General features: G+C 41.7%; 2 protein-coding genes and 1 pseudogene across 4 annotated transcripts in view; 2 read left to right on the top strand and 1 right to left on the bottom strand.

Annotated features, from left to right (window-relative positions):
• Window positions 1-892: 892 nt before the first annotated feature.
• Window positions 893-1,769, bottom strand: LOC138920782 (tricarboxylate transport protein, mitochondrial pseudogene; annotated as a pseudogene).
• Window positions 1,425-11,009, top strand: OR2K2 (olfactory receptor family 2 subfamily K member 2). Of its 3 annotated transcripts, none has more exons than XM_001491308.6 (3): window positions 1,425-2,637; window positions 6,653-6,715; window positions 8,515-10,562. In XM_001491308.6, the coding sequence occupies exon 3, from the start codon at window positions 8,564-8,566 to the stop codon at window positions 9,512-9,514; it is 951 nt and encodes a 316-aa protein (XP_001491358.3). In that variant the 5' UTR covers window positions 1,425-2,637; window positions 6,653-6,715; window positions 8,515-8,563; the 3' UTR covers window positions 9,515-10,562. The 3 variants fall into 3 exon arrangements, with proteins under 3 accessions (XP_001491358.3, XP_070107438.1, XP_023484404.2); XM_070251337.1 differs by having other exon boundaries at window positions 1,441-1,812; window positions 8,515-11,009; XM_023628636.2 differs by having other exon boundaries at window positions 1,482-1,881; window positions 8,515-10,556.
• LPAR1 (lysophosphatidic acid receptor 1) overlaps window positions 1,482-12,631 on the top strand; it is a 352,985-nt gene continuing 341,835 nt past the window's right edge. The window contains exons 1-3 of the mRNA XM_070251331.1: window positions 1,482-1,881; window positions 6,653-6,715; window positions 8,515-8,549. The gene's annotated coding sequence lies outside the window, so the exon portion shown is untranslated. The remainder of the gene's footprint in view (window positions 1,882-6,652; window positions 6,716-8,514; window positions 8,550-12,631) is intronic.

Below are 12,631 nucleotides of genomic sequence, written 5' to 3'. Positions count from 1 at the left end.
ATAATCAAACAAGCCTATTGGGTACAGTGGGTTTAACTATTTCAAGCTCATCATGAATGGGCCACTCTTGCCCATTATCCCCAAAATGTCATCCTACAACTTATTTAGTTCTATTGCTAATTTTTTTTTCCTTCTTCTCCCAAAGCCCCCCAGTACATAGTTGTATATTCTAGTCGTAGGTCCTCCTGGCTCTGCTACGTAGGACGCTGCCTCAGCACGGTCTGATGAGAAGTGCTAACTCCGCGCCTAGGACCCAAACCTACCAAACCCTGAGTTGCAGAAGCGGAGAGCCCAAACTTAACCACTCAGCCACGGTGGGGGGGCGGCCCGTATTGTTAATTCTTATATTATTCAATCTAGTTGTTACTTCTCTTCTTTACCTAAGAAAGAAAAAGTCTGCTTACTCGTGTGGTATGACCAAATTCTCCTGATGGTCCTCCAGCTGAAGCGTCCATTTACCCTTGGTGATCCAGAGAAAGTGAACTGCCAAAAGGACCCAGCAAAGGCATGGGAACCGCATACCTTGCAAAGAGAACGTGGTAATAGATGTATCTGCTCTCCATGCACAACTTTTTATTTCATTTTTCCGGCGGGATCTGGTTTATTCCGCCTTGGGAGGGTGGTCCTCAGAGTGCCGGGCACCACCCTTGCCCGGTCGGAGAGAGGGCCCATTAAGGCCGGTGGTGGGAGAAATGGGGTGGGGGTGAGGGTACGCAGCAACTGCAAGGCAGCGAGGCCAGGCCGCTCTGGTAGGCCTGGCGGGTGCCCCTGCTGCCCAGGGTGGAAGGCACGGGGCTGGGACCCGTCCTGGCTACAGGGCTGTGAACCCAGTCCACACAGGCACCGCGGGCAGCGGGGCACAGGGTCACAGGGCACGGAACATGAAATACAGACACATGGCTCATGACTAAGCACAGGGACAGCGGGCACAGATTCACAGGCCAGAGGGACACCCAGCCTTAGCCGGACACATGGACACAACGGTGGTGTCATTCAGACCATAGGGGACACATGGCACTATGGGACACGTGGCCTTAATGGCCACAGGGGACAGACGAGGCCACGCAGTGCGGGGGTCGGGGAAAGGGAGGACTGCTCAGGAATGGCGGCGAGAGGGGCTTCGGCGCCCGACTGGAGGCGCCTGGGGACAGCCCCGACGCAGAAACCTTGGGGGCTCAGTCCGTCCTCCACTTTGTTGAGCAGCTTCACCACCTCATCGTGGATGATGAACACGATGGCCACGTCCACGGAGACCCGGCCCAGGGAGGGGCAGAGCCCTAGTAGGACGCCTTGAACTCCTCATTCCTCTGGACCTGCGAGCAGCCGTCCAAACGCCCCAATGTCTGCGCGCCTCCAGGCCCTGCATCCGGGTCTCCATCACGGCCACAGGCGTGTTCCCGAAGCTGCGCTCGCGATAGCTCCGAATCCCGCGTGAACAGCAGTTTCAAGGGCTTGGTGGGGTTGGGCGCGCGGTACCGGCTGCGCTCGAGGAAGCGGATGGCCTGGCTGCATCTCTGCTTCGGCACGGTGGCCGTGAGGCTCTGATACGTCTCCTTCAGCCCTTGTTCCCGCAGTCCCCTTGACCCCGTGAAGAATCCTCTGTCTTTTGGGTTAAGGGAGGTCTGGTCGTGGATGAACTTCGCCTTGGTGGTGTCCATGGGGCGCTCGACCACCAGGCCGTCTGCCACGCCGGCGCCCGTGCCGCACGGCAGCCCGCGCGTGCTGTCCAGCCATCGTTGGGCGTCCGGCTCGTGGTTGCTGAGGAACATCCCGAACCCGACGGCCGCCCTGGGGCTGGAGCCTAAGGCCTCGGTACAGGCCTGGATGCCAGGGCTGCGGACCGTCTGCGGCACGCAATCCTGATGCTTGGTTCCGCGGAGGGTGCGAGCGCTCGTCCCTCTGCGGCTGCGTCTTCACGTCCTCGGTGGCGAAAGTGATGCAAATTGCGATGCTGCCTGCGGGGACCGCGACCCGGGTCTTGAGACCCCCGGCCGCCCCCCCGGACTTTGCCCCGCGTCTGTGCCGCGGGGAGGCTGGCCGGGTCCCCATGCGTCGCCGTATTGTCCTGGCGAGGCGCGGAGGGGCGACGTGCCGGGCGAGTCCCTCCAGAGTGAACTTTTTAAAGAACGTATCGTTTATGATCTGTTTGAGGGTAGTTTGGAGAGATCTTGCCCTTTCAACACTAAATACTTCAATGTTTAAGAACAAGGACATCCTCTTACGTCACCACAGTGCAATTATGAAGATCAGGAAATTTAACTCTGATACAATGCTATTATTTAATCCACAGCCCATATTCAGATTTTGTCTACTGTCCTAATAATGTCCTTTAGAGAGAATTCTTTCCTTGTCCACTATTCAGTGCTGGGTCATGCATTGCATTTAGTTTTCTTGTCTCTAATCACCTGGAACGTTTCCTTAGCCTTTTTGTTTGTATCCTGACCTTGACATTTTTGAAAAGTATAGACCGGTTATTTTGCAGAATATCCTTCAGCTTGATTTTGTCTGGTTTTTCCTCTTGGTTAGATTCAGGTTATGTATATTCGACAGGAATACTAAAGAAGTGGTATTATGTCCTCAGTGCGTCATATCAGAAGGCACCTGGAGTCAATTTGTCCCGTCGTTGGTGATGTTAAGGTGGTTATCCTCCAGGTCTCCCAGATGTAGAGCTATTACTATGTTTTTAAAAAAATTAATATGTAGTTTGTGGTGAGATACTTTGACACCATGTAAATAGCCTGTTTCTCATCCAACTTTTACCTATGACAACTATGATACTTACATTTACCTACTATAATATTTTACCTATGATAATCTGTTACCATAGCAACTTTAACCTTGTTTGATGATTTTCTAACCCAATCATATTTATTTTTTGGCATCCTACTGTAAGAAAGAACTTTCCTTCTTCCCTCCCTCCCTTCCTTCCTTCCTTTCTTCCTTTCAAAAGAACTCATGCATTCTTGTTTTATTCTATGGGTTATAGTTCATTTTTACCATTATTTATTTTGATGCTCAAAATAATCTGTCCCAGATTTGGCTAATGGGAACCTCATCCACTGTGCTTCTATGGCCTTTTGAAATATCCTAATCATTTTCTGCATGCTTCCTTACATTCTAGTGCGATGAGGTGCTCCAAGCTAATCTTGTTCTTTTCCTGCTCCAGACTTTTTAATAGCCATTTCTCCAAGGAACTATGTTTCCTTTTAGTTGAGAATTGTATTTAGAAACCAAGATCTGGGCGGGAAGTGTGTCCATTGCTACTGAGGGTTCATTGCCCTCGCAGTATGTGTATATTGAATAAAATTTCTGATCACTTGTTGGGACAAGTGGCTTAAAGAGTAAACTTTTTTTTTGACTTCTGGAACATTTGATTTTTGATTTTTTTTATTGAGGTCATAATAATTTATAGCATTGTAAAATTTCTGTCGTACATTGTTATTTGTCTGTCACCATATATATGTGCCCCTTTACCCCTTATGCCCATCCCCTAACCCCTTCCCTTCTGGTAACTACTAGTCTAATCTGTTTGTCCTTGTCTTTGTTTATCTTCCACATATGAGTGAAATCATACAATGTTTGTCTTTGTCTGTCTGGCTTATCCCGCTTAACATAATACCCTAAAGTTCCATTCATGTTGTTGCAAATGGGACGATTTTGTCTTTTTGAATGGCTGAGTAGTATTCCATTATATATGTGTATATATATATATATATATATACACACACACACACACACACACATACACACACACACCACATCTTCTTTATCCATTCATCAGTTGATGGGCACTTGTGTTGCTTCCACATCTTGGCTATTGTGAATAATGCTGCAGTGAACATAGGGGTGCATAAATCTCTTTGAATTGTTGATTTCAAGTTCTTTGGATAGTTACTGACTAGTGGAATAGCTGGGTCATATGGTATTTCAATTTTTAATATTTTGAGAAATCTCCATACTGTTTTCCATAGTGGCTGCACCAGTTTGCATCCCCACCAGCAGTGTATGAGGGTTCCCTTTTCTCCACATCTCTCTAACACTTGTTATTTTTTTTGTCTTGGTGATTATAGCCATTCTAACGGGTATAAGGTAACAACTCAGTGTAGTTTTGATTTACATTTTCCTGATGATTGGTGATGTTAAAGATCTTTTCATGTGCCTGTTGGCCGTCTGTATATCTTCTTTGGAAAAATGTCTGTTCATATCCTCTGCCCTTTTTTTTTGGTGAGGAAGATGGTCCCTGAGCTAAATCTGTTACCAGTCTTTCTCTTTTTGCTTGAGGAAGATGGTCCCTGAGCTAACATCTGTGCCAGTCTTCCTCTATTTTGTATATAGGATTCCACCACAGCATGGCTTAATGAGTGGTGCATAGGTCGGTGCCCGGGATCCAAACCTGTGAACCTCGGGCTGCTGAAGCAGAACATGTGAACTTAACCACCACGCCACTGGGCCAGCCCGCCTCTGCTCATTTTTTGATTGTGTTGTTTTTATTTTCGTTGTTGATGAGTTGTTTGAGTTCTTTATATATTTTGGAGATTAACCCCGTTTCAGATATATGATTTGCAAATATTTTCTCCCAGTTGGTAGGTTGTCTTTTTGTTTTCTTCCTTGTTTCCTTTGCCTTGCAGAAGCTCTTTTTTTCTTCTTATTCTTCTTCTCCCCAAAGCCCCCAAGCATGTAGTTGTATATATTCTCGTTGTAGGTCCTTCTGGTTGTGCTATGTTGGATGCTGCCTCAGTGTGGCTTAATGAGTGGTGCTAGGTCTGCACCCAGGATCTGAACCAATGAAACCCTGGGCTGCTGATGCAGAGCATGCGAACTTAAGCACTTGGCCATGGGGCTGGCCCTGCAGAGGCTCTTTAGTCTGCTAAAGTCCCATTTGTTTATTTTTTCTTTTGTTTCCCTTGCCTGAGTAGACATGGTATTTGAAAAGATCCTTCTAAGACCAATGTCCAAGAGTATACTGCCTATATTTTCTCCTAAGAGTTTTATGGTTTCACGTCTCACCTTCAAGTCTTTAATCTGTTTTGAGTTAGTTCATTTTTGTGTACGGTGAAAGATAATGGTCTACTTTCATTCTTTTGCATGTGGCTGTCCAGTTTTCCCAACATCGTTTATTGAAGAGACTTTCCTTTCTCCATTGTATGTTCTTGGCTCCTTTGTCGAAGATTAGCTGTCCATAGATGTGTAGTTTTATTTCTGGGCTTTCAGTTCTGTTCCATTGATCTGTGTGTCTGTTTTGATGCCAGTACTATGCTGTTTTGATCACTATAGCTTTGTAGTATATTTTGAAGCCAGGGATTGTGATGCCTCCATCTTTGTTCTTTTTCCTCAAGATTGCTTTAGCTATTCGGGGTGTTTTGTTGCCCCATATGAATTTTAGGATTCTTTGTTCTGTTTCCATGAAGAATATCATTGGGATTCTGATTGAGATTGCATCGAATCTGTATGTTGCTTTAGGTAATATGGACATTTGAACTATGTTTATTCTTCCAACCTGTGTGCATGGAATATCTTTCCTTTTCTTTATGTCATCATCAGTTTCTTTCAATAACGTCTTATAGTTTTCATTGTACAGGTCTTTCACCTCCTTCGTTAAATTTATTCCTAGATATTTTATTCTTTTTGTTGTGGTTGTAAATGGGATTGTATTCTTGAGTTCTCTCTCTGTGAGTTTGTTATTAGAGTATAGAAATGCAACTGATTTTTGTAAGTTGATTTTGTACCCTGCAACTTTGCTGTAGTTGTTGATTATTTCTAATAGTTTTCTGATGGATTCTTTAGGGTTTTCTATATATAAAATCATGTCATCTGCAAACAGCAAGAGTTTCACTTCTTCCTTGCCAATTTAGATTCCTTTTATTCCTTTCTCTTGCCGAATTGCTCTGGCCAAAGCCTCCAGCACTATGTTGAATAAGAGTGGTGCGAGTGGGCACCCTTGTCTTATTCCTGTTCTCAGAGGGATGGCGCTCAGTTTTTCCCTAATGAGTGTGATGTTGGCTGGGGGTTTGTTGTATAGGGCCTTTATTATGTTGAGGTACTTTCCTTCTATCCCCATTTTATTGAGAGTTTTTTTTTTTATCATAAATGGATATTGGATTTTGTCAAATGCTTTAAAGAGTAAACTTTTTCCCCTTAATCTTTGAAAACTAGGGAGTAGTAGTTTCACAAATGAAAAAATACGTATCCTAGAATTCTAGGGATACCTTTTCTCTATATACTGTTAAGTGTTCTACCTGTAATCATTCAAGAAAAAAAATCTTGATATAGCTAGGATGGATAGGGAGGAAGAGAAGACTTTGTTTTTATGTAATTCATTGAAGTTATTTGGGGCAACTGTGGTTCACTCTCCGTCTCAATTTTTAAAAGTTTAATATAATTGGATCTTTGGGACATTATCCCTGAAGGATCTGAAGTTTCAAACCTCTGTGTGTATTGTAGCTGCTAAACTTTAAATTGTTTAGGGATGACAGCTATTCCCCCAAACAACAGATGATTTAAATTTACATAGCATTTCATTGACTATCCTTTGGCATTTTTAGTTATGGGGGTAACAGTCAATACTTTGGAAAGAAATGAATTGCAATGTGGATTTTTATGTAATACATTTAACATTTTTAACATGGATGCATTTATTCTTTCCTGCACATAGCTAACTTTATGAAGTACGTCATGAAACAGTATTTTATTTGGAGTTGGTGACAAGGGAGTTCAGGTGAGAGGACCAATTTTTCTTGGCTACTATTTTTATGGGATAGAAAATATCAAGTCCCAGGCAACTGGGCTGATTTTTCATTCTAAAAAAATTGTGTTTTCTTTGGTAGTTTTAAGAGTAGGTCAAGAGATATTGTTTCCTTAAAGTAATCTGCTACAATGATATCATAAATTTTTTGTAGAGAATTTGTTAAATATAAAATCTGGCAGAGAAATCCCTGAGAAATAATCCGTTAAGTAATAAATGGATAGGAACTAACTACTGTGATATAGAAAAATGCAGCTCTTAGGAAGAAAAGCAAAAACTGTGTATGCTCAGGTACCACAGAGGGAAGTAATACTGACAAGTGTTCCCTGGAATACTAAGAGAGTATTCAGCGTTACTGATAACGTTTGGACCTACAATGTGAGCTGCTTTGGGAGTGATGATTAACAGTAAAAAATGAAAGGACTCGCTAATAGGCCAGATGCGAGATAGAGTAGGGAAGTCAAAGATAATAAGGTAATATAATGAAAACTATTGAAAACTATTATGCCCCTGTTATAGAGGCATGATATGAGATATTGCCCATAGCGTAATTATTTTCACCATCACCATCTGTGCTAGCTTTTTAAATATGGAGAACTGGGAGACAAATGATAACATTGACTGAAATTGAGAAAAACTGGGAAAGAACACCAATGATGAGAAAGTGAAGACTGAAATATTGGGAGATAAACCATATAATTGAGGAATTTGCCTGTGAAATAAAGAGCAAATATAGGATCGCAGTTTGCATATGTAGTGAGACAATGAAGGGAATTTTTAAGAACAAGTATATTTGAAAATAGAAAGGAAAGAACTAGTGGGGAAAGGAAAAATGTTGAAGGTGATAAAGAGCAATGTCAGTGCAGAAGCAAGGTAAGTTTTGTAATTTTTTGGTTAATAATGTGAAATGTAAAAAAATAAAACCTGAAGTGTCTTGTTTATAATTAGATGATCTATAATCTTCTTTTCAAAGAGATTTTTAAGATAATTTTAAAAGGGAGTTTAATTTCTGCGTTTCCTGGATCTTCATGGGTTTTCGTGTATAATAAGAGTATTGCCTGGGTATAGTTTTTAGAACTATTTACATACTGGCAGAGGTATGAGTCTCAGTAATGAATGAAACTGAACAATGGATACATCAGTGTTTAAATGGGGTGGGTTCTTTTGTGTGAGTTGTAAACTGACTCTTAAATCTAATCAGAATGGGTAGCTACAGTGCTTCACAGAATGTCATCATTTTTGAAACAAGTATATGGACCGCCATGCTGTTAGCTGCATAGCACAGAGTTCATTTAGACCCAGAACTTCATAGGTGTTCGTTTAAAATTTATTTATTTGTTTGGCTCAACATTCCTCTTCTTCTTCCAATGAAAATCATTACTGGTTTTATTGAGTTTTATGGACAAATGTGCTTTCTTTTCCTCACTTATCTGGCTTTCTTTTCTCATTTGTGCTCAGTGACATATTCGGCCTTCATACATATTTTTCGTCTTTCAGTATTTTCAAATCTTTACTGAAAACCTACTGTGGGCCAAGTATAGGATTATGGGCTGATATTCACGTATTAAATATGTTTATTCTTGTTCCTAAATGAATTATTTTCTAAATTTTATTGTGGAAGAATCAACTGTTTTTTTGCCCCTTTAGATCAATAGATACACTATGCTGTGATTTCTTGTGGTAAAATTGTGTTTATGATAGTGAAAGTAAGTTTGAAAGCGTTTTCCTAGCTAAATGAACAGTGTACTTTATCCATCTCTTTCTGTCCTCAGATGAAATGAAGAGAATAAGGCTAGAATCACTACAGGTGAGTGGAAGGAAATGCAAGGAGAAAACCTCACCATCTGGAGCCTTTTTTTCCTGGAGGGTTTTTCGAGATACCCAGAGTTAGAGATCGTTCTCTTTGTCTTCAGCCTTGTAATGTATCTGATAACCCTCCTGGGCAACAGCACTCTTATTTTAATCGCTGTCCTAGATTCATGCCTTCAAAGCCCCATGTACTTGTTCCTGGGGAATCTCTCTTTCATGGATATTTGTTACACATCTGCTTCTATTCCCACTTTGCTGGTGAACCTGCTGTCATGCCAGAAAACCATTATCTTTTCTGGGTGTGCTGTACAGATGTATGTGTCCCTTGCCATGGGCTCCACGGAGTGTGTGCTCCTGGCTGTCATGGCGTATGACCGTTATGTCGCCATTTGCAACCCGCTGAGATACCCCATCGTCATGAACAGGCAGGTCTGTGTGCAGTTGGCCACTGTCTCCTGGGTGACCGGCTGTCTGACCGCCCTGCTGGAAGCCAGTTTCGCCCTGCAGATACCGCTTTGTGGGAATCTCATCGATCACTTCACATGCGAAATTCTGGCCGTGCTGAAGTTAGCTTGCACAAGTTCACTGCTCATGGACATGGTCATGCTGGTGGTCAGCGTGCTCCTCCTGCCCATTCCACTGCTGTTAATATGCATCTCCTATGTCTTCATCCTTTCTACTGTTCTGAGAATCAGCTCAGCAGAGGGAAGAAACAAGGCTTTTTCTACGTGTGGTGCCCACTTGACCGTAGTGATCTTGTATTATGGGGCTGCCCTCTCCATGTACTTAAAACCTTCTTCATCAAGCTCACAAGAAATAGATAAAGTCATCTCATTGCTTTATGGAGTCCTTACCCCTATGTTGAACCCCATAATTAACAGTTTAAGAAACAAGGAAGTCAAAGATGCTATGAAAAGACTACTGGGCAGAATAACATTGCATCAGACACGTGAAAATCTCTGACTGGGTGCCTGTGGCTTTTCCAGGAGTGCGCTCCTGGCAGAACTTGCCAGAGAAATTCTAGACGATATACTCACCCTCAGAACACTGACTTGAACCTTAGCTCTATAATCACACAGAGTGATTGCCTATGAATAATAGTAGGCTCCAATTTGCATTTAGTAATATTTTCCATCTTTTGTGTTTCGTGGTTGTGAGAAGTTTTGGACTATAGAGTTATTACAAGTTTGCTCCAGAAGGAAACTTGGATAAATTTAGTCAGTGAATGTCGGTGCCAGAAGAAACTTGTATATCCTCTCTGCCTTAAGTCCTTTCTGGAATGAGGCAGGAGCACAAAGAAACAAGAAAAGATCGTCCTTGATTATGCAAGTGAGAAAACAGAAAGGAAAATTAAAAGACTTGCTCAACATCACACAATTGCAGAACCAGAACTGCAACCCTTATCCTTTCCACTTCTTTGCTGGATCTTGTTCTCCCACACTGTGGTGGCTCCCTAACTACCCTTCCTCATCCGGAACTCCTGATTAAAACTGGAGGCTGGCCCGGTGGCCCAGCGGTTAAGTGCGCATGTTCTGCTTCAGCGGCCTGGAGTTCGCCGGTTTGGATCCCGGGTGTGGACATGGCACTGCTTGGCGAGCCATGCTGTGGCAGGCATCCCACATATAAAGTAGAGGAAGATGGGCATGGATGTTAGCTCAGGGCGAGTCTTCCTCAGCAAAAAGAGGAGGATTGGCAGCAGATGTTAGCTCAGGGCTAATCTTCCTCAAAATAAATAAATAAATAAACCCTCCTGACTTCCTGAGTAAGGCATCCAATGCTGACTTGATCTGCTCACCTGCTGATCTTGCTTTTCTAAGCACCCAGAGACTTATGCAAATTGTATCTATCTCTGTGCCGGAATACCACCCATACGCTAATTCAGTCGTTTTTGTGCTTTTATCTTTTTTCTTTGTTTGATGATTGACTTCACAAGGGCAAGGATTCCTATTATTTTGTACATTTTATGTTTATAGCAGTCATTCGGTAAACCAATAAATTAGCTTTAAACTAATCACTTTGTTTCAGAAATAAGTACCACTTGTGAAAATTTTGAAGAAGAAACAAGCATGGGCAATGAGGTATATTGCTTTATAAATATCCAACAATTACAGAGGCAATGTTTTCATTAGTTGTTTTAAATCTTTTATTGTATAAAAATATTCCTTGTTAAAAATGCATATTTTGAGGCTGGCCTCGTGGCTGAGTGGTTAAGTTTGAGCGCTCCACTTTGGCAGTCCGGGGTTCGCTGGTTCATATCCTGGGCGTGGACCTACACACTACTCATCAGGCCATGCTGTGGTGACGTCCCACATAGAAGAACTAGAATGACTTGCAACCAGGGTACACAACTATGTACTGGGTCTTTGGGGAGGAAAAAAAAGAGGAAGATTGGCAACAGATATTAGCTCAGGACCAATCTTCCTCACCAAAAAAAAAAAAAAAAAAAATCTTAAAAAAATAGCAGATTTTGGGCCTCTACTCCCAGATATTCTGATTCATTAGCTCTGGGGTGGGGTCCTGATAATCTTCATTTATAATAGATCCCCAAGAAATTCTGATAGAGGTTGTGAAATGATCATACTTTGGGAGACGTTGTTTCCAGTGAAAATCTGTCATTCCAAAGGAGAGGTAGGATTAGTTCTCATTTCTCCCTTTTTCCTTTTAATTTTTCTTCCATTCTTTCTGCCTCCATGTGCACCTTCTCACTTGCCCACCTCTACTTCTAGAGTAGGGAAGGATTTTGAGTGGAGAAAGGTTAACCCACTTGACGAATTTCAAAATATGAAAGACCTAAAAAGCTTTAGTATGGGATGTTGAATTCTGGATTATTTAACTCTTACACCATTCCCATGGATCTTGGGCTTCCATTACATGTTCCTGGATGTGTAACCCACTTGTAAAGAGACTTGAAATAACCACATACAAAATTCTGAGCAAGGGGACAAATTTGATGCTAGAGGTTGCTGCCAAGAGATGTTCATAGAAGCTAGGAGTAATTATTTTTCTGCTTAGATACCTTAACCTTCTCAACTCAGTTACCATATTAATTTCCTGGCAATGTCAGAGTCATTTTGAAGTGAAATTTCATAATAGGCTTTTATTAGAGTGGAGCTGAATTTTATGTTAGAGTAGAATGAACTGTCGGCCTCCTGAAATTAGCTATAATATGTGTGGTACTAAATATAAACAGGGATAACCATAGTTATAAAAATAGCTGAAATCTTTACTTCCAAGAGTGAACTATGAGAACTTGAAGACACAGAGACTGAACACTCTCTGTAATTAATATATCAGCTTTGACACAAAGAACTGAGCAAATTGACATGGAGCCAAATGTTCCAGGATACGATATGGACCAGAATGGGACACTGAAACAAATGAGAAATGGCCCAGATGTCAGAGAAGGCCCCAGGATGGGACCCAGGCAGGTATCCCCCTAGCAACTCTTGGCAAAGAGATTAGGAGGTACAGTAGTTACAGCCATGTTATGTAAAGTTGCTGTGAGTAACAAATAACAAGCAAATATAAATAGAAATGCATTTTATATATTATTCAACACTAAATTATTGGTAAATGATATATTCTTTCATTTGGATTAGATTCCATTTCAACCAATACTAATTACAGTCATTACTTTTATAGCCTCAGGTAAGGGATCCTTTTTAAGTATTGTTGAAAAGAGGAATATATTTGACAGAGAAGATAAAACCACCTCTTGACAGCCAATTCCTGAAAGAATGATTACACAATCAGATTTATGCTTTAGAAAAATCTGATCATATCATTTCCCTACTTAAATCCCTTAACAGCTTTTTATTACTCTAAAGCTTGAAGTCCCTAAAATGACATGCAAGGACTTTCATAATCTGGTTACTCACCATTTACATCCTTTGCTCTAGGCATACAAAATTCCTTTTAGTTCCACGGAAGCGTGCTCTGTCTTGCTTCTTTTATTAAGAGCATTTACCACAATTTGTAATTTGATAATAATTTGTGGGTTTACTTGTTTAATGTCTCTCTCAATAGTCTGTAGGTTCGTTGAGGCAAGGACAATATCACTTTCATTTTCCACTGTTCCCC

Source organism: Equus caballus, chromosome 25 (assembly GCF_041296265.1).
Source record: "Equus caballus isolate H_3958 breed thoroughbred chromosome 25, TB-T2T, whole genome shotgun sequence".
NCBI classification, from domain to species: Eukaryota; Metazoa; Chordata; class Mammalia; order Perissodactyla; family Equidae; genus Equus; species Equus caballus.
The sequence above is the reverse complement of the archived record's forward strand: the minus strand, read 5'-3'. Positions and strand labels throughout refer to the sequence as shown.

Coding starts and splice junctions, on each gene's coding strand:
- OR2K2 (XM_070251337.1), top strand. CDS start 8,564: ATGCAAGGAGAAAACCTCACCATCTGGAGCCTTTTTTTCCTGGAGGGT.